This window comes from Wyeomyia smithii, chromosome 2 (genome assembly GCF_029784165.1).
Source record: "Wyeomyia smithii strain HCP4-BCI-WySm-NY-G18 chromosome 2, ASM2978416v1, whole genome shotgun sequence".
NCBI lineage: Eukaryota > Metazoa > Arthropoda > Insecta > Diptera > Culicidae > Wyeomyia > Wyeomyia smithii.
The window spans coordinates 128,550,003-128,569,663 of NC_073695.1; the positions used below are offsets into that span (position 1 = coordinate 128,550,003).

Sequence of the window (19,661 nt, forward strand, 5' to 3'; positions counted from 1 at the left end):
AATCGAATCAAGCAATTTTATGCAATCAAGTTCGCGGCGATTATGAGGTGCTCTTGGAGTTAGCATTTACATTTCTTGGCTGTAAAGCGACCCTTTTTCACTTATCACACGCAAGTTTTATGGTAAAAAAAAAATTTTTGCCCGGGAAAATATTTGCTCTGATCAAAGCAAAGCAAAGCCTTGGTGCTACATTCCGATTCGGAGCTCGACCTTCTGTTTTACTATACACAGACTTCGCAGCCAACTGTTAAGTGTACAGGACAATTGCGAGGCTGGCGCTGCGATCCTACTGACACTAACAGTCTCTCCCGAGCCGGGACTCGAACCTACGACGACTGGCTTGTTAGGCCAGCATCGTACCTCGAGACCAGCTGGGGATGGTTGCTCTGATCATTGACCACAAATTGCATTCGAGACATGTCCCTTTTTATAGTCAAACTTCACATTCAGGTGTTTTTCAGGTATACGAATTATTCAATTTGTGAATTTTCAAGTTATGAATTTTCTACGTGATTCTTTCGCATATTTCGAAATTGATAGTCGTTTCGATGTAACTGAAAAGATAAAGAATCGCTTGTGGCATTTAAGCGCAGAATAAGTTGGAATGGCTTGATATCCCGCTTGAAATTAAACAAAAAATGATCAGGCGATTAAAAGCGAATGGTCCTAAAGATGAAACGATATTGGAACCACAAACAGCCAATTTCGAGCCACCACTTCGAATTTTGAGAAGTACAAGACTCGGAAATAGATAATACATTCCCTGTGAAAACACAGATCCCTGTGTGTGTTTTCACAGATGACGCATGTTACCGAGTCTTGTGCCTTTGAAAATTCAAAGTGGTGGCTCGAAGTCGACCTTTCTTGATTTCAATATCGTTTGGTCTTAAATAGATAATGTCGAATGTCGCGAGCATTCAAATCCTGAACAGTTACTAGTATGTAATTTATCCCATCTCGTTTTATACAACCCAGTACTTTCTTTTCGAGTTTCAAACTAAATAGTGATTTTTTCGATCGTGACCCAGCCGAATAGAAAAATAATGAGAAATAGCAAACTTTTGTAAAAAATTATTCGCCACAGAACATGGTGTTAAATTCATGAAAAATTCTAACCAACCAAACTTTGGTTTATATTGCATGTTGTTGATTCATACCGTAAAAATAGCCACCTTATTCAAAATCTGAAATTTCTAACAAACACTAAAAGTTTTAGATTATTTTAAACTTAAATTAAGATAATAATATAACGGTTTTTTGAAAATACAAGTGTATTTGAATACGGTTATAAAGAGATATATGTTAAAAAAAGAAAAAACTCCGTACAATTTTCATGTAAATCGATTTCTCAAATATAAGCGCTTTGTGGGTCTATTAAATAACATATAAAATATGGCCACTCTAATATATTATCTATATATATATATATATATATATATATATATATATATATATATATATATATATATATATATATATATATATATATATATATATATATATATATATATATATATATATTGAAATCAAGAATACTATAGATACGAAATATCCTTATTATTTTCACGTACCTGCTTGTGTGATGAATGTAAATAAACAGGCAAAGCCACCTAGCATCATTGATACGCATAATATCCATCGACGACCACAATAGTATAAACTAGGCCACAGTACAATATAAGTTGGTAACTCTACCACGCCAGCTAAAAAGAAATTCATTATTTCGTCGCCTCCAAGCGCTGGGGCGTAATAACTAAGGCCGACATAAACGCTAGTGTTAGTAAACCAAATGTACGTTATTATAATTGTTTTGCGTGCCAATTGTTTGCCAACAAATAAATCCTTGATTCCGTAGTTACATACAGTTACGGACGCAATTTCTGGAGAAGAGCATAATTTGTTTTTTAAAACGATTTCGTAGTTTGCAGGAATCGGTTTCCTGTTTATTCTGAAAGTTTTAAATGAAAAGTTTATCGAAATAAAATTATGGTCGCTATTACTAACCTTGCCATGTGTTTCATTATTTTCGCAGCTTCCCTGAATCGATTCCTAGTTAGCAGCCATCGAGGTGATTCGGGAATGAAATAATAAAAAATAAATAGCGATACGAACGGCAAAGATACAGCCAATGATAAAGCTTTCCATCCACGGTACAAATGGACGACTCCAGCCAGCATTATTAAACCAATTGAATAAGCAATATTGGACACTATCGTACAAAAGTCACGTTTCGTTGGTTCCACTAACTCAATTGCTGAAGAATTATAGAACATATTATTGTGTATTTGTTTCGCTATTATGAGATAATTTACCTAATACATATGGACTAGATAAAATCGCGGGTACTGTTAAACCGACAATGAACCTAGATAATAGCCATTGGCCAAAAGATTGGGTCACCACGCCAAGTGCACAAGCTGTGAGTTCAATAAGCAGATATATATAAAATGATGTTTTTCGCCCCCAGTAGTCTTGCATGTATCCAAAAGCGAAGTTTCCAATCAAACCGGCTACACCAAACACACTAAGAGCGGCAGTTGTGTAAAAATCTTTCTCGCAAACAAGATCCCACTGAAAAAATCCGTTTTCAACAATTATTCAGAAATCTCTTTCTCTGATATATAAAAATGGAATTCCGTAATGCAGTTGATATTTTTAATATTATAACGTTTATATGATTTATATGATATTATAACGTCCGTTTCTGAGGTGTACAGTATTCACCATCATAAAATGATCGTTCTAAATAAAAACCTAAATTAATCCACCTAGCGGTCAGACTCAGCCTTTCTCATTCAAACTTATTATTTATAGAAATAGATTTAAATGAATGCTTAAATCCATTAGAAATATATTCACTCTTTGGGTTCTAAAATATTGATGTTGTAATTGAAGTATAAAATATGAAATTTGACGTAATGTTAGTGCTTAAGAAATAGCGAAATAAAAGAAATGACTCTCAATTCGAACAATTCAATCACGAGCGATACCGGGAACGTTCAGATAGTACGATACCACATTTAAATTATGTTGAAGCCACATAGATCGATCGAAGCAAGTATAGTTTTGAATAGTCTTTGAATTTCTTTTCTTTCCAAAACTTTTGAACAGCATATCAAATTGTTATGAAGTTGTTTTTTGTAAGTTTGAGAAACGACTCGTTTGTATGACACAACACGCAAAACTTTTCCTTATTACTTTAGAAGCAATAGCGCAAAATGACCTTTTAGGTAACAAATCCATTACTAAAAAAGCAATAAAATTCTTCCCCAGACAAGTAACAACACATACTGTCATATATTTAGCACGTGTTATGAGAGTACGACTATCTAATAATGGTCGTTTCAACCACATGCAACGTTTTTTCTGCCGAAAAATGCTCCCTTTCCACCTCAAGTCAAAAAAAATCACACACTGTCGCATTAGTTGCACATGTTACAAGTTTTTTCAATCTCCAATTCATCCGGTGGGCGTGTATTAGTTCGCTCGTTGTATGCATACGGAGTAGCGAAAAAATATGACAAGAGCTGAAAAGCAACATTTTCCCCGTCATAGAATATGCAAACGTTGATGATTTCAAAGACTTGAAATGCTCCTTAAAATGACATCACGATCTGTAAACTGCGTCAGAGAAAAATAAAAACATTCGCTTTCTTGCAAGCTATTTACAGCACATAATCATTGGTTCATGGAAACTCATTTGGACCTGTTTGAATATACAAAACTCGTGCCCATCCAGAACAATATTCGCAACTTCGGCAACTCTGGTCAGACAGTATTACATATTTCCATTTCAAGTAAACACTGGGGGACGAAACGAAAGTGTTTCTAATTGGACATTTGAGGTTGACGGTTGTGGTTCTGATTATGTGTGGATGAAGGGAGACAAAAATGAACCAGATCGTTGCATCAATACAAATGCAGCGAGTGAAGTCTTGCCAATATATGCATTGCGGTGCTTGGCTGTATGTTCTCCTGCAGAAACACATACAAGCGTGTGGCCGTCATAATTTTTATTACTTTTTGTTTGTTACTTTTTGTGTATAATGCGAGGTCATAAGACACAAAAAGTAATAAAAAATTGCCCAAAAGTAATAAAATATTCCCCGTTTGCGTTGGGTGTAGTTATGTTCAAATAAGTCGTGCAATACTTGAGATAATAGACTTTCGTTGTTTTACAAATTAAAACATAACGGTTGCTTAAGTTTGATTACAATCAAATGAGAAGGTAACGTATAGGGCAGCCAAACTTTGAAACCACGTGTTCAATCATAATTCATCAGTTAACCCTTAACTAGCCCGTTCATCTGATATCAATATTTTTCAAATCGGTTGTGTAGTTTCTAAGATAATGAAGTTTCGTGATTTTCACATTTCGATACATTACAGACGAAGTTACAGTCCGATTACAGCAAAATTCAATAGGGTGTTATGAGGCAGCTAGACCTTTTATTTGATACCGTAAACTGGGGTGACTTTGATCACCGGGGTGACTTTGATCACTGTACCTCTTTTCTGAAAACGTGGTAAAAAAGCGCTCGTAGTGCTTGGGATTTGTCGTAATCTTCACCGATTGTGTGGATATATGTTCGCATTGCTACTATTCATGCATTTCATGCTATTTAAAGAGTGTTTTTCATGCTAAAATATTATTTAGAAATAAAGTGTATTTTTGGCGATTTTTGTTGCATACAAACAATCGGTTCAAGCAGATTCAAAACAACAAGTTGCAATACGTAAAGTGTTTTCATTTTGTTCCCAGATTAGTTCTTAAGATGAACAAATAATATAACAATACATTTTATTGTTATTTTTGCAAGGTTTTCCTCGAAGGCAATGTTGAGTCCCAATTTTCTCCACAGCGTATTACATATTTCTTCTAAACAAAAACCCAAGACGTGAAGTAACATGCAAATTTGGACAATTTCATAAGTCATATTCCTCGTGGACTAGTTTTTGATGATTTTGGACCACCTTCTCCCTCAGTGAATAATCATTCATATATATTCTAAAAATTTTGTATGAATCTTGGACATTCGCCATTATAAACTGTTCACGTAAAATGTGAATGGCCTCCAAATTGCTTTCCATATTTATAAACTCGTTTAAGTCGTTTTAGGCTGTTCAATTTAGTAAATGTAGCAAAGTGTTACACCAAATTCATCAAAATAATGAAGTGATCAAAGTCACCCCGGAATGATGATTGGTGTAAAATTTTTAGAGCATATTAAAAAACAGCAAAATTGTTGCTAAACTTTTGAAGTAGTGACTGAATCTTTTCCAATGCATGCCAGTACTTATTTTAAAAATATCAAAGAATATTGTTTTCAGTATATTCTGAAAGTATTTGAGATACAATCAAAAAAGTGATCAAAGTCACCCCAGTTTACGGTACTAATTCTGTGGAAATCGGGTCAGCCATCTCTGAGAAAAGTGAGTGAGTCCAAGTAGTCTTCGAAATATATTTCTTTTTATAGCTGGATTTCACATTTTTAAACATTGCAGGCAAAGCAATAATCCGATTGTAAAATAAATCAATAGGGTCTTATGAGGCAACAAGACCTTCCATTTTACCATTGCTTTTATGAAAATCGGTCCAGCCATCTCTGAGAAACATGAGTGAGATTAAATAGTCTCCAGAACACGTTTCTTTCCATAACTTCTGAACCACATGTTCAATCTCCATTAAAATGCAAAAGTTGAGGGTTGTTTAGGTAGCCCGTTCATTTGAAACTAATTTTGTACAAATCGGTTGTATAGTTTCTGAGATATTGATGTTTCGTGATTTTTACATTTTGATACATAACCTCTAAACTAGAAATCAGATTACAATAAAATTGAATAGGGTCTTATAGGACATATAGACCTTTCATTTGCAATTAATTTCATTGAAATCGGTCCAGCCATCTCTGAGAAAATCGAGTGAGATTGGGAGAGCGTTACACACACATGCAGAAAATGCTCAGTTCGTCGAACTGAGTCGAGTGATTAACGACATTTGGCCCTTTTGAGCATTTTTATACCTTTAGTTTTTGCAGTGATTGCTATACCTTTCTAGGAGAAAGGCAAAAAGTGAAATGATAGAAATGACTTTTAATTTCAACTTCAATCCCGAGCAGGGCCGCAAACATTGAAATAGTACATTATCGAATTTAAATGATGTTGAGGCCACATATTTTGATCGTAGCTCTAGTTTTAAACAATCTGCGGGTTACGTTTCTTTCTATTTATAACTTTCAAACCACATGTTTAATCTTAACTTTATGAAATTCATTGTTTAAGGGTTTAAAAGCCCATTAATTTGAATACAACTATGTTCATAGCATCTGAGATATTAGAGCGTTTTTCACATTCTGACGCAGCGCCAAAACTAAAAGTTTGATTACAATGAAATTCAATAGCAACCTTGGCGGCAAATAGACCCTTCATTTGACACCAAGATAGAAAGAATCGGTCAGACCATCACTGAGAAAAGTGAGTGCGAAAGAAAGGTGCACATACACACGTACACACCCACACACAAACATATACACCTATACATGCCTATATGCAAAAATGCTCGATTCGTCGAACTGAGTCGAGTAGTATATGACATTCGGCCATTTGGATCACTTTTCTACCTTTTAATTAGCCAGTGATCGTTAGGAGAAAGTCAATATGTTTACTTTCATTAAATGATTTCACATTTTTATGAACAATGGACACATTTACAATCCGATTGCAATGAAATTCAATAGCAACCTATGGGGCAACTAGACCTTTCATTTGACACTAATTTTGTGAAAATCGGTTCAGCCATCTCTGAGAAAAATGAGTGAGTTTAAACAACCTCAGGATAACTTTTCTTTACATAACTTTTGAACCATATGTTCAATCATAACGAAATTTAAAAGTTACGGGTTTTGGAGGAAGCCCAATCATTTTAAACTAGTTTTATTGAAATCAATTGTGTGGTTTCTGAGATATTGATGTTTCGTGATTTTTACACTTTGATACACTGCCTGTGATCGCATAATTGTAACATTCGACATTTAATGGATTTTGCGCTTTTTATTGGGAAATGCTTAAAATAGTATGTACTTTTCAAATCTGAAAAAATATGCTTATGTTTGTTTGAAAAAAATTGTAAAAAATACCAAGTTGTTTTGTCACATAGCGTAAATAACCGCATAATTGTCACACTACTTAACCTTTTCAACTTATTTTTCATAAGAGCTTCCATCCAAATCCACATCTGCATCCTTTGGAACTCGGAAGTTATTCTGGTCCGGTAACCAACCACCGGTGATCCGTTTCTGATGTTTAGCTCATGCTTGTTGAATACAAGAAAAACTTCATTTTCACTGTGATAAATCCCAAAAGTAGCTTGAAAGTAACGGCATAAAAGTATCATTGCAAAAATTTCCACCAATTTGACTTCAAAAGTAGTGTTCAACGTTTACATAGTGTAAAATAGTGCTTTCTTCGTGATACTAAGTTTAGTTGAACTGTCTTTTTGCAAAAATATATTGGGAATAATGCATTTAAGGTCGATATATAAAAGTGTCATTTGTTCGAACAACCAATTTTGCAAATGTTACAATTATGCGGTTATGGGCAGTACATAACCTCTAAACTAAAAATCCGATTACAATGAAATTCAATAGCAACCTATAGCGCAACTAGACCTTTTATTTGCAATTAATTTTATGAAAATCGGTCCAGCCATCTCTGAGAAAAGTGAGTGAGAAAAAAAAGTTGCACATACACACACACACACATACACACATACACACATACACACATACATACATGCATACAGAAAATGCTCAGTTTATCGAAAGGGGTCGAGCGGTATATGACATTCGGCCATTGGGACCACTTTTATACTTTTGGTTTTTCCAGTGATTGCTATACCTTTCTAGGAGAAAGGCAAAAAGCGGTGACTTGAATATTCGTTGATGTCGATGGAATATATTTGTGAATAAATTAAGGTTTTTAAATACTGTAAATCGTAATATCATTCACAAAACAACATAAAACATTAAAAACCCAAATTAATCCACCTAGCGGTCAGACCCAGCCTTTCTCATTCAAACTTTTATTTGTAAAAATAGATTTACCCTTCAATCCAAACACATACATACAAACACAAATTTCTGCACATCTCGAGAGCTAATCAACTTAATGGAACCAAATTGGGCAGGTAAATGTTTCTAGTGGTAAAAAATATATCCATAATGTTTTGACACCCCTCCTTCTTTTGAAAGGTAGGGATGCCATACAAATGAAACACAAAGTTTTGCACATCTCGAGAACTAACCGAGTAAATGGAACCAAATTTAGCATATGAATGTTTTTAGAAATAACAAATCTGTCCATAATGATTCGACATCCCTCCCTTTTCTGGAAGGGAGGGGTTCCATAGAAATAAAACACAAATTTCTGCTCATCTCGAGAGCTAACCAACTAAATAAAACCAAATTTGGTATGTGAATGTTTTTAGAGGTAACAAGTTTGTCCATAAAGATTCGACACCCCTCTCTTTTCTGGATGCACATGTTTCTGCACAATTTTTTGCACATCTCGCGAACTAATCAACCAAATGGAACCATATTTGGCAGGTGAATGTTTTTAGTGGTAACAAATACGTTGCATAATCAACCTTTTGGATCAACCTTTTGGCAACCAAGGCAACATTTTGGATTGTGAGATGGCAGCTTCCGGTTTCTGGAAAACAGCCAGAAATATCCGATTTCCATACAACATGAGTATTTCCGAAACCAGAATGATACACAGAAACTAGAAGCGACCACAGACACCATTTTGAATTTTAAGATGGTGACATCCGGTTCCAGGAAAACAGCCGAAAATGACCAAATAACACTCAATATAGGTGTTTCTTAAACCAGAATGACCAAATACCACCCAATGGGAAACAGCCGAAAATAACCGAATACTACTACACATGGATATGTCTGTAATCGAAATGACCATTTTGAATTTGAAGATTACCACTTTCAGTTTCTGAAAAACAACGAAATTAACTGAAATACACCCAATATATTTCCGGAATAGAGGTGATGTACAAAAGCCAAAAGTCGAGGATGTTGTCATTCCGATAAAATTAATCATTTCAAACGATATAAACAATTCGCAGGAATCAATGAATGTGAAATGTTTAAAATTATTAAGTTAAACACTAAAATAGGCGGGACGAAGTTTGCCGGTTCAGCTATTAATTAACATGGTGAAACAGTAAGTATAGGGACGACCATAAACAACCTGGACTATCAAGGGGCTGTAGGGGGTTGACCAGAAATTACGTTTCATATGAGTTACAGAAAAATGCATGACAGGATTAAATCGATATCTGGAGTAACTAGTTATGAGAACGTGGCTTATAGACAGTGACTATACACACGGCGGCGTCTCCAGGTAGCTTAGAAAGGGAAAGCGTTAGGAGCCTGAGAAGACTTTTTGTCTCAATTATTATGTGTCATTGACCACTGTGTATTTATTTAATTGGAGATCTCAAAACCGCTGGAAACGTACCCACAACTCTCCTTCTTCGCTCAAAAGTCATCAGTTTATATAGAATAGGTGTACAAAATTTTGTTACATTCCATTAATAATATCAGTCATTGTAAATTTTCATCTAACATTTGTTAGCCTCCTGTTCTTAAACTTTTAGTCATTATTTCAAATAATAACATGTAAACAATGCGAGAGTTTTGGTGTATACTGATATAATTTTGTCGTGAATGTGAGTTCCGCAAACTGTACCGTTCATTATAGCTTGGCATAATCTCACCCTAAAAGGGCTCGAAAAATGCATAGTTGGGCAAAACATTATTTTCTGAGCCAACACAGGTTTAATGCATAATTATCCTCAACACATTGGAGACGACATCCTAACGTACTAACCGAGCAGTAAGTTGATGTGATTTCTAGATCGGGTTAGTTTGCCTGGAACATTTTTGGATAACGTTTTTTGTGCATGTTTTTCACCCTGAACTTTGAAACAATATTTAAGTTGAAGTTGTGAATTAATATGTCATGTTTCATAAAGTATTGAAATTGAGGTTGAGGTATGTTCTAGAAATCTCAAGTGATTTAATATACAAACATTTCCCGTTTTGGCTCAATCTCACCACCGTGGCCTAATCTCACCCCGGCAGACGGTACTAGTCACTGTCGAGGCGAGCAAAATGTTTTAATGTGAACGCGAGTGAAACATACACAGACGATTGAACGCATCAATGAGCTGTTTGCTAGATTCGAGCGAGCCGCTGGCGCAAAATTAAACCGACAAAAAACTATCGCTATTGATATCGGGCTCATTGATAATCCCATCAATCCAATAATTGTGCCATGGCTGCAAACAGTTGATCATGTGAAGATTCTGGGAGTTGTGTTCACAAATTCCATACGAAAAATGGTAAAAACAAATTGGGATGCGCTAGTATCCAAATTTTCTCAGCAAATTTGGCTAAATTCAATGAGAAATCTCAACCTGCAACAAAAAATTATATTGTTGAACACCTTCATCACTGCAAAAATATGGTATGTAGCATCAATTCTACCACCAAACAATGTTCACACGGCAAAAATAACATCAACCATGGGTTCGTTTTTGTGGCGTGGACTACCGGCGCGTGTTCCAATGGAACAAATGGCACGCGGCAGTCATGCTGGCGGATTGAAACTACAACTACCCGCTTTAAAATGCGAAGCACTTTTGGTGAATCGCCACATGCAAGCAGCTGACTATCTCTCGTTCTACCAATCCCTATTAAATCAAGATATTCCTCCCCGCGCAGATATCCCCTATCTAAAACTCTTATCTCAGCAAATTTCTCTTCTCCCACAATTCATTCGAGAGCACCCGTCCAGTGACCAGATACATCGTCTTCTGATTGAAAGAACTGCAACACCTCGAGTTGAAAGAAAGTATCCCAGGACTGGAAACGTATTTGGATGAACATTTCTTCGAAACAACTGTCATCAAATCTTCGGAGTAACCTGTATCTGTTAATAAACGAAAAGACCGAACACCGCAGACTATCAAACTTAATCCAACGAGCAGACGGGGAAAATTGTTTATTTTGCAACGCAGCGACAGAGTCTCTTTAGCACAAATTTTCAGAGTGCCCGCGCAAGACGCAGGCATGGGGCTTCGTACAACATAAAATGGCAAGGATCCTTGGTGGATGGCGTATACTTTCGTTCGAAGAATTACTACGTCCTGTACTAATAAATGTACAACCAACTCAACGAAAACAAGTCTTGAAAATCTTTACAAACTATATAACCTACATCACAGAAAATAATAATAATATAATAGATGTAAATGCACTTGCTTTCTATTTAAGATGTCAATCTAGCTTGTAAATAGTCTTTTTAATATACACTAATAAACAAAGTTTTACAAAAAAAAACATGGCTGGTGGCAGCTGAACGACAGACGAGCTACTCGTCGAAAATCCAGCCGACTCGCTATCTGCAATACTGAAATTGGTCATACGAGTACCTCGCCGCTCGCCTCGTTTTGCGGGTCAATATCTCGATATTCAAAGCGATGACACGTGATTTTTTACATTTGAATGTTCGTTGATGTTCAGGCAAGACATTTGAGGAGAAATTATAGGTATCTGGTTGCTACAAATCGATGTTATTCACAAAACTACGGGAAACATGCAGAAACATTATTTTTTTACTCAATTTGCCGACGTAATAATGATTTTTAATGATTATATATTTATTGATTTGATTATTTATTTGTTGTTAATACATGAAGAGTAAGAATCACTTCTTTTTTAAATTCTACACTTAGACACTTTTTACATATACTTAACATTCTTCGCAATCACATTTAACTTTTCATCCTAACTAAACCTTTTTTTCCAAATCATATTTTAAATTTAATTTAATTTATTCCTTCCAACCAATTGGTGCAAGCATGGCGGAATCTAGTAGAAGAGGTAGTATCTTTTATATTAGTAGGAAGATGATTCCACCAGACAATTGCACGTACAAAGAAGGTTTTTCCATATTGCGAAGTGAAAAATGGGGGCAATATGTAATCTCGAACGCGGGAACTACGAAATGGCTGTAGTTTTTCACGCAGGTATTCGGGACCGCTGCGAGTGATTTCATACAAAGTAGAAAGACAGTGAAATTTGTAAAAGTTTTCAAAAGGAAGACCAAGAAGCTGGTTTTGCAGGTGAGTAATTCTAGCATATCTATTAACATTGAAAAACCCAGCGAACAAAACAATTCAGAGCCACACGCAACCTGTTTAATAATCGTACAGGAGCATCGATGATAAGCTCAGATCCGTAAGTGAAATGGGGAAGTAACAGAGATTTAAACATTTCCAATTTAACATTTACTTGTAACATGCTGGCTGTTATTTTTAAATGCCGTAGACTAGTATAAATTTTACTGTATTGTTTATTAATCTGTCTGTCCCATTGTTAATTGTTCTGTAGAATTATGCCTACATTGGAAGCATAGTCTACATAATTAATAATGTCGCCATTCATAATAAGATTTGGTAAGATTTCGAATCGTTGATAGTTATACACATAGCTTTTGTTTTTAAAGAGTTGATCGATAGCGTGTTAGCTGTGGACCATTGTGAAATGCTACACAGATCTATATTTACCAGTCTAGCCACTTCAGTCACAGATTTTTCAGATGAGCACAAGTAAATTTGGACATCATCTGCGAACATATGGATTTGGCAGAGTTTCAGTACAGATGGCCAGTCATTGATGAATAATGTAAAAAGCAGAGGTCCAAGTACTGAACCTTAAGGAACACCCGAAACAATCGGCAACTGACTTGACAGTTTGCCGTCGATTTCAACGCATTGAGAACGATTTTTTAGGTACGATCCATCAATATAACTGCCTCACGAGAAAAATTAAATTGATGAGAAAGTTTTTTAAGCAGCTACACATGTGATACTCTGTCAAAGGCTTTCGAAAAATTTATCGTTAAATTTTTCTTGTCCCTAACCCTTTCTTGTCTATCACTCTATGAATGTCATCATTCATACTGAGTAAGCCTGTAACGGTACTGTGTTTGGCTCTAGAACCTGATTGTTGGGCGGTGAGCAAATCAAAGCGACGAATAAACTCTTGAATTTGACCTTTTATAATCTTCTCGAAAGCTTTCGACAGTGAACACAATACGCTCGAATTTGTAGTACCTAATGCTGAACTGAGACTATCCGACTTAGCTTTATTTATCAGCGAAGTAACTCTGTTTCGCAATCTTTTATACTAAAGATGGTCAGCATCAACCTTGCTCAACACCCACTGTTTGTAAGCAATGTTTCTCTCGATTATTGCATTACTAATAATGTTGTTAAACCAATAAGAACCTCTTTCTGGGGCACAAGTTTGCAGAGGAATAAAGGTATTTAACCCTCTAGTTCCCAGTGCTGCCTTTAGACGGTCTTCAGTTGAACCACTAAAAATCTTCAATAAGAACTTAAAAAATGTTTAAGTAGCTTCATAGTGATTTTTTCGAAGTCCGTCCAAAAACTAATTTGGGCACTAGAGGGTTAATATGGTGGTTAAAATCGAGTTCAAAAAATCAAGAGCCACATCTGAGTTGCTGATATTGTACAATAAGGACCAATAAATGGAATTTAACGTGGTGTGTAAATCCACTAGATTAACTCGATTATAGTATACAACACTATGATTGATATTAAGGGAAGAAAAAATCATGTTTAGAAAAACCTGACGCAGAAACTTGCTTGAAATTGAGTATAAAATCCGGGTTATTAGTTATGAGCAAATCTATCAATGAACAGCCATCTGGGTAGAAATGGGTAAAATACTGATTATTACAACTAAAACCATAATGCTCCATCACGTTTTGGAAGCTACCAGTTCTTACATTCGATTTGTTCAGATCATACAGATACAGATTCCGCCACCTCGACTGTAACTTCGATTATTTCTTATTAATTTATACCCATCTATAGTTATCAAATCATCTGAAATATCTGTTGAAAGCCACGTTTCAGTTACGCAAATTAAGTCTATTTAACCGTTTAGGAAACATGATTTTAATTTGTCGAATTCACTCATTTGCCGAGCACATAGACTTTGTACATTAATGTGACCCAAATTAATGTTTTCTGAACGAATGACGGCACGTGGATTAGTGGAAAAACTTTCATTTGTACGCACAATGTTATCTGAGTGATTATCCAGCATCAAAGAGAATGACATCGAACCATTGCAAATGCACCTTATAACTCAAAATTCACATTCTGTGCCGAACACGCATCAGTATCGGACGTGTTTGGTGATCGTTCCGAGAGAATATAAAACAAAAGACGCGTGAGCAAGTGTTGGCATTGTTTGCCTGGTCGAGTGAAGGTTCAAGGTCGCCCGCCTTTGTGCAACTGCTTCGCATCGTGGCTGTTTGCTGGTGCTGGTGGTGGATTTGGCTGCTAAGTGATTTGTGCTACAGCAGTGGACTAGAATCTCAACACAAAGGAAGAAAAAGAAGAAGCCAACAGTTGACAGCGAGTTGTGTCGCTGTGCTGAGTGATCACACACCCGGCTCGCTGCTGGTGGCTGTTTGGAGCTGCTGTATTGGTGCTGCTGGCTGTAACGGCTGCAGCTTCGACCGTTCGGACAACCAACCCTGCTGAAAGGAGAAGTAAAGAGGTATGTGTTCTGTCGGCGCTAGTGCGCTAGATTTAGCGCGATGGATCCTCCCGTGCCACCATCCCCGAACCCCTCCGACCCTGTCACTCCTGCCAACCCTTCCTCTGTTAATTCTCCAGTCCCCCCTCGCCCCAGGCTTTACCCGGACGAATCTCAGGGCAGCTTTACTGTTTCCTTTCGGCCATAAGCAGGACCGAAATCGAAACCGTTAAACAACCTGCAGATTTCGAAAGACCTGACGGAGGGGTACAAGGCCGTGACCGAAATCTCCAAGGTCAGACCCAACAAGCTCCGTGTCGTGGTCAGCGACCTGGAACAGGCCAACGCTATTGCTCGCTCCGAGCTTTTCACACGCGAGTATCGCGTTTATATACCCGCACGAGACGTGGAGATCGACGGTGTCATAACCGATTCGAGTCTGTCGGTCGAGTGTATCTTGGCAAGCGGTTTTGGCTGCTTCAAAAATGCTTTGTGTCACGACGTAAAAGTAAAGATAATAGATTGCAAGCAATTGCGGTCTGTGTCTCTTGTCAACGGCACAAAAGTGTACACTCCGTCAGACTCGTTTCGTGTTACGTTTGCCGGATCTGCTCTCCCTAGCCACGTCTCGATCGATCGGGTTCATCTGCCTGTGCGATTGTATGTACCCCGTGTTATGAATTGCACCAATTGCAAGCAGCTAGGCCACACAGCCGCCTACTGCTGCAATAAGGCACGATGTAGCAAGTGTGGAGAAACTCATGCGGACGATTCTTGCAGTGTATATGCTGAAAAATGTATTCACTGCGGGGAAAATCAGCATGAGCTCTCCACATGCCCGGTGTACATGCAGCGCAGAGATAAAATCAAGCGGTCACTTAAGGAGTGTTCAAAGCGTTCTTACGCTGAGATGCTGAAGAAGACCGTGACCACTTCTACCATAACATCGAACCCCTTTGATCTGTTGTCCTCTGATGAAACCGATTCTGACGATTCACCAGCGGGAACATCTTATGCCAATCCTGGGGCGTCTAGAAAGAGGAAAAATATTTCCTCTCCTAAACCTCCCCGAAAAGGTCCTAAGATTTCCCAAAGTGAAATGAAAGTTACAAACAAACCAAACAGTGCTGCGGAAAAACCGAAGCAAACTCCTCCTGGGCTTGCAAATTTAAAGTCCCAGAAGGAGTTCCCAGCATTGCCAGGATCATCTAAAACCCCAGTTGTTTCTTTTGCACTCCCAGTTGATGAAACAAACTCTGGATTAGTGAAATTTTCTGACATTGTGGACTGGATTTTTGAAACTTTCAATGTACCCGATCTAATTAAAATTTTTCTTACAGCATTCCTCCCAACAGTTAGATCATTTTTGAAGCAGTTGACTGCCCAATGGCCCCTCCTTGCAGCGATTGTATCCTTCGATGCCTAATTCATCTGCGTATACGAAGGATTCTATCTCTGTCTTACAGTGGAATTGTAGAAGTATTTTACCAAAAATGGATTCATTTAAAATTTTAATAAATAGAAACAAATGCGATGCATTTTCTCTTTGTGAAACTTGGCTTACTTCAAAAAATGATCTCAACTTCCATGATTTTAATATTATTCGCCTTGATCGAGACACCCCATATGGACGAGTACTTTTAGGGATTAAAAAGTGCTATTCTTTCTATCGTATTAACCCCCCTCGATTCCAGGCATCGAAGTTGTCGCATGTCAAATGACAATACAAGGTAAAGAGCTTTGTATTGCCTCAATATATATTCCTCCCAGAGCACAGGTTGGGCAACGGTTGCTCTTTGAATTAATAGAACTTCTTCCCTCGCCACGTTTGATTTTGGGAGACTTCAACTCTCATGGTGTGGCTTGGGGTTCTCCTTACAATGATAACCGCTCCTCTTTAATCTATAATCTTTGCAATGACTTCAACATGACTATTTTAAACAATGGTGAAATGACACGTATCCCGAAACCTCCAGCGCGCCCAAGCACATGGAATTGCACATGGAAGGTAATCTTATTTCAATTACTAACGGTTCAACTCGCATGCGACCAACTGACATTCCGTATGACCTCACACGGAATGTCGATTGGAAGTTATACGAGGAAATGATTTCAAAAGCGGTCGAGTCGATTCAACATCACCCACCACTTGAAGAATACAACCTCCTCGCGGGCTTAATCCTCGACGCCGCGTTGCAAGCCCAAACGAAGAAATATCCCGGCGTAACGATCAAAGAGCGGCCTCCAACTCCGTGGTGGGACAAAGAGTGCTCCGAAGTCTACACGCAAAGATCCGACGCGTTTTTGGCCTTCCAGAAGGGAGGTATACCCGACGACTATATACGGTATTCGGAGCTTAATACCAAGCTTAAAAGCCTGGCTAAAGCAAAGAAACGCGGATATTGGCGTCGGTTCGTGAACGAGACGTCGAGGGAGACATCGATGAGCACTCTTTGGAACACAGCCCGAAGAATGCGGAATCGCGTAACGGTCAACGAAAGCGAGGAGTCTTCAAGTCGGTGGATATTTGATTTTGCCAGGAAAGTATGTCCGGACTCTGTTCCTGCGCAAAACTTTGCTCGCGATACGTCTCCGGGTCACGACACGATAGAATCACCTTTTACGATGGCAGAATTTTCAGTTGCCCTCCTGTCCTGTAACAATAACGCACCTGGGTTAGATAGAATCAAATTCAACTTGTTGAAGAATCTACCCGGCAATGCCAAGAGGCGCTTGTTGAACTTGTTCAATAAGTTCCTGGAGCAAAACATTGTACCGCAGGACTGGAGGCAAGTGAAGGTGATCGCCATCCAAAAACCAGGGAAACCAGCTTCTGATCACAACTCTTATAGGCCGATTGCAATGCTATCCTTTATCCGGAAATTGATGGAAAAAATGATACTCCGTCGTTTAGACCACTGGGTCGAATCAAATGGTCTACTATCAGATACTCAATTTGGCTTCCGCCGTGCCAAAGGAACGAATGATTGTCTTGCGTTGCTTTCAACAGATATTCAGCTGGCGTATGCTCGCAAAGAACAAATGGCGTCTGCGTTCTTGGATATTAAGGGGGCGTTTGATTCCGTTTCTATTGACATTCTAACTAAATAAAAACTAACTTCACCGACAAGGACTTTCTCCAATTTTGAACAATTTTTTGCACAATTTGCTGTCCGAAAAGCACATGCATTTTACGCACGGCGATTTGGCAACTTTTCGCATTAGCTACATGGGTCTTCCCCAGGGCTCATGTTTAAGCCCCCTTCTTTACAACTTTTAGTAAATGACATCGACGAATGTCTGGCAAATTCATGCACGATAAGACAACTTGCAGACGACAGTGTAATCTCTGTTACAGGAGGCAAAGCTGCCGATTTGCAAGGACCATTGCAAGATACCTTGGACAATTTGTCTGCTTGGGCTTTACAGCTTGGTATCGAATTCTCTCCGGAGAAGACTGAGATAGTAGTTTTTTCTAGGAAGCATGAACCTGCTCAGCTTCAAACACAATTAATGGGTAAAACGATTTCTCAGGTTTTGGTACACAAATATCTTGGTATCTGGTTCGACTCTAAATGCACCTGGGGTTGTCACATTAGGTATCTGATGAAAAAATGTCAACAAAGAGTGAATTTTCTTCGTACAATAACCGGACAATGGTGGGGAGCCCACCCAGGAGACCTTATAAGGCTTTACCAAACAACGATATTGTCTGTTATTGAGTACGGGTGTTTCTGCTTCCGCTCCGCAGCAAACACACATTTGATCAAACTGGAGCGAATACAATATCGTTGTTTGCGTATCGCCTTGGGTTGCATGCAGTCGACCCATACGATGAGTTTGGAGGTCTTAGCTGGAGTACTACCATTGAAAAACCGCTTCTGGAGCCTGTCTTCTCGCATTCTTATCAAATGTGAGGTCTTGAACCGTCCTGTGGTTAAAAATTTTGAAAGGTTAATCGAACTTAATTCTCAAACCCGTTTTATGACATTGTATTTCAATCACATGTCCCATAATATGAACCCTTCTTCGAATATTCCAAATCGTGTCGACTTATCAAATACTTCTGATTCTACTGTGTTTTTCGATACATCCATGATAGAAGAAACTCGTGGAATCCCGGATCATTTACGCGTGCAGCAGATCCCCAAAATTTTTTCCAATAAATATCGAAACATAAACTGCGACAATATGTTCTACACTGACGGATCACTTCTTGATGGGTCCACTGGCTTCGGTATTTTCAATAACAATTTAACCGTCTCCCATAAGCTTGATAATCCTGCTTCTGTTTACGTCGCAGAATTGGCTGCAATTCAGTACACCCTAGGGATTATCGAAATTCATGTTCCTTTAAACATAACAGGCAAAGTAATAGTCCGATTGCAAAAAAAATCAATAGGGTCATATGGGGCAACTAGACCTTCCATTTGACACTGATTTTCTGACAATCGGTCCAGCCATCCCTGAGAAACATTAGTGAGATTAAGCAGTCTCCAGAACACGTTTCTTTTCATAACTTTTTAACCACATGTTCAATTTTTATGAAATTGAAAAGTTGAGGGTTTTTAAGGTAGCTCGTTCATTTAAAACCAATCTTGTTCAAATCGGTTGTGTAGTTTCTGAGATAATGATGTTATGTGATTTTCACATTTTGATACATAACCTCTAAACTAAAAGTTCGACTACAATAAAATTGAATAGGGTCTTTTGGGACAACAAGACAACAATTAATTTCATGTAAATCGGTTCAGCCATCTATGAGAAAAGTGAGTGAGAATAAAAATCTGCACATATACACACACACACATACAGAAAATGCTCAGCTCGTCGAGCTGAGTCGAGTAATATATGCCAATCAGACCTTTGGAGCACTTTTATACTTTCGGTTTTGCAAGTGATTGATATACCTTTCTAGGCGAAAGGCAAATACCTAGAAAATCAGTAATATATAACAAATAAATGCGTGCCAATCTCAGGCACGCATTCTGTGCCGAACACGCA

At 37.8% G+C, this 19,661-nt stretch overlaps 1 protein-coding gene across 1 annotated transcript in view; it reads right to left on the reverse strand.

The window, feature by feature from the left end:
• Window positions 1-1,563: 1,563 nt before the first annotated feature.
• The window catches only part of LOC129719886 (beta-alanine transporter), a 137,964-nt gene continuing 119,866 nt past the window's right edge, over window positions 1,564-19,661 (reverse strand). The window contains exons 4-6 of the mRNA XM_055671301.1: window positions 2,313-2,571; window positions 2,005-2,254; window positions 1,564-1,948 (exon numbers count right to left, since the gene is read on the reverse strand). Of these exons, the coding sequence (XP_055527276.1) occupies window positions 1,564-1,948; window positions 2,005-2,254; window positions 2,313-2,571 (894 nt within the window). The remainder of the gene's footprint in view (window positions 1,949-2,004; window positions 2,255-2,312; window positions 2,572-19,661) is intronic.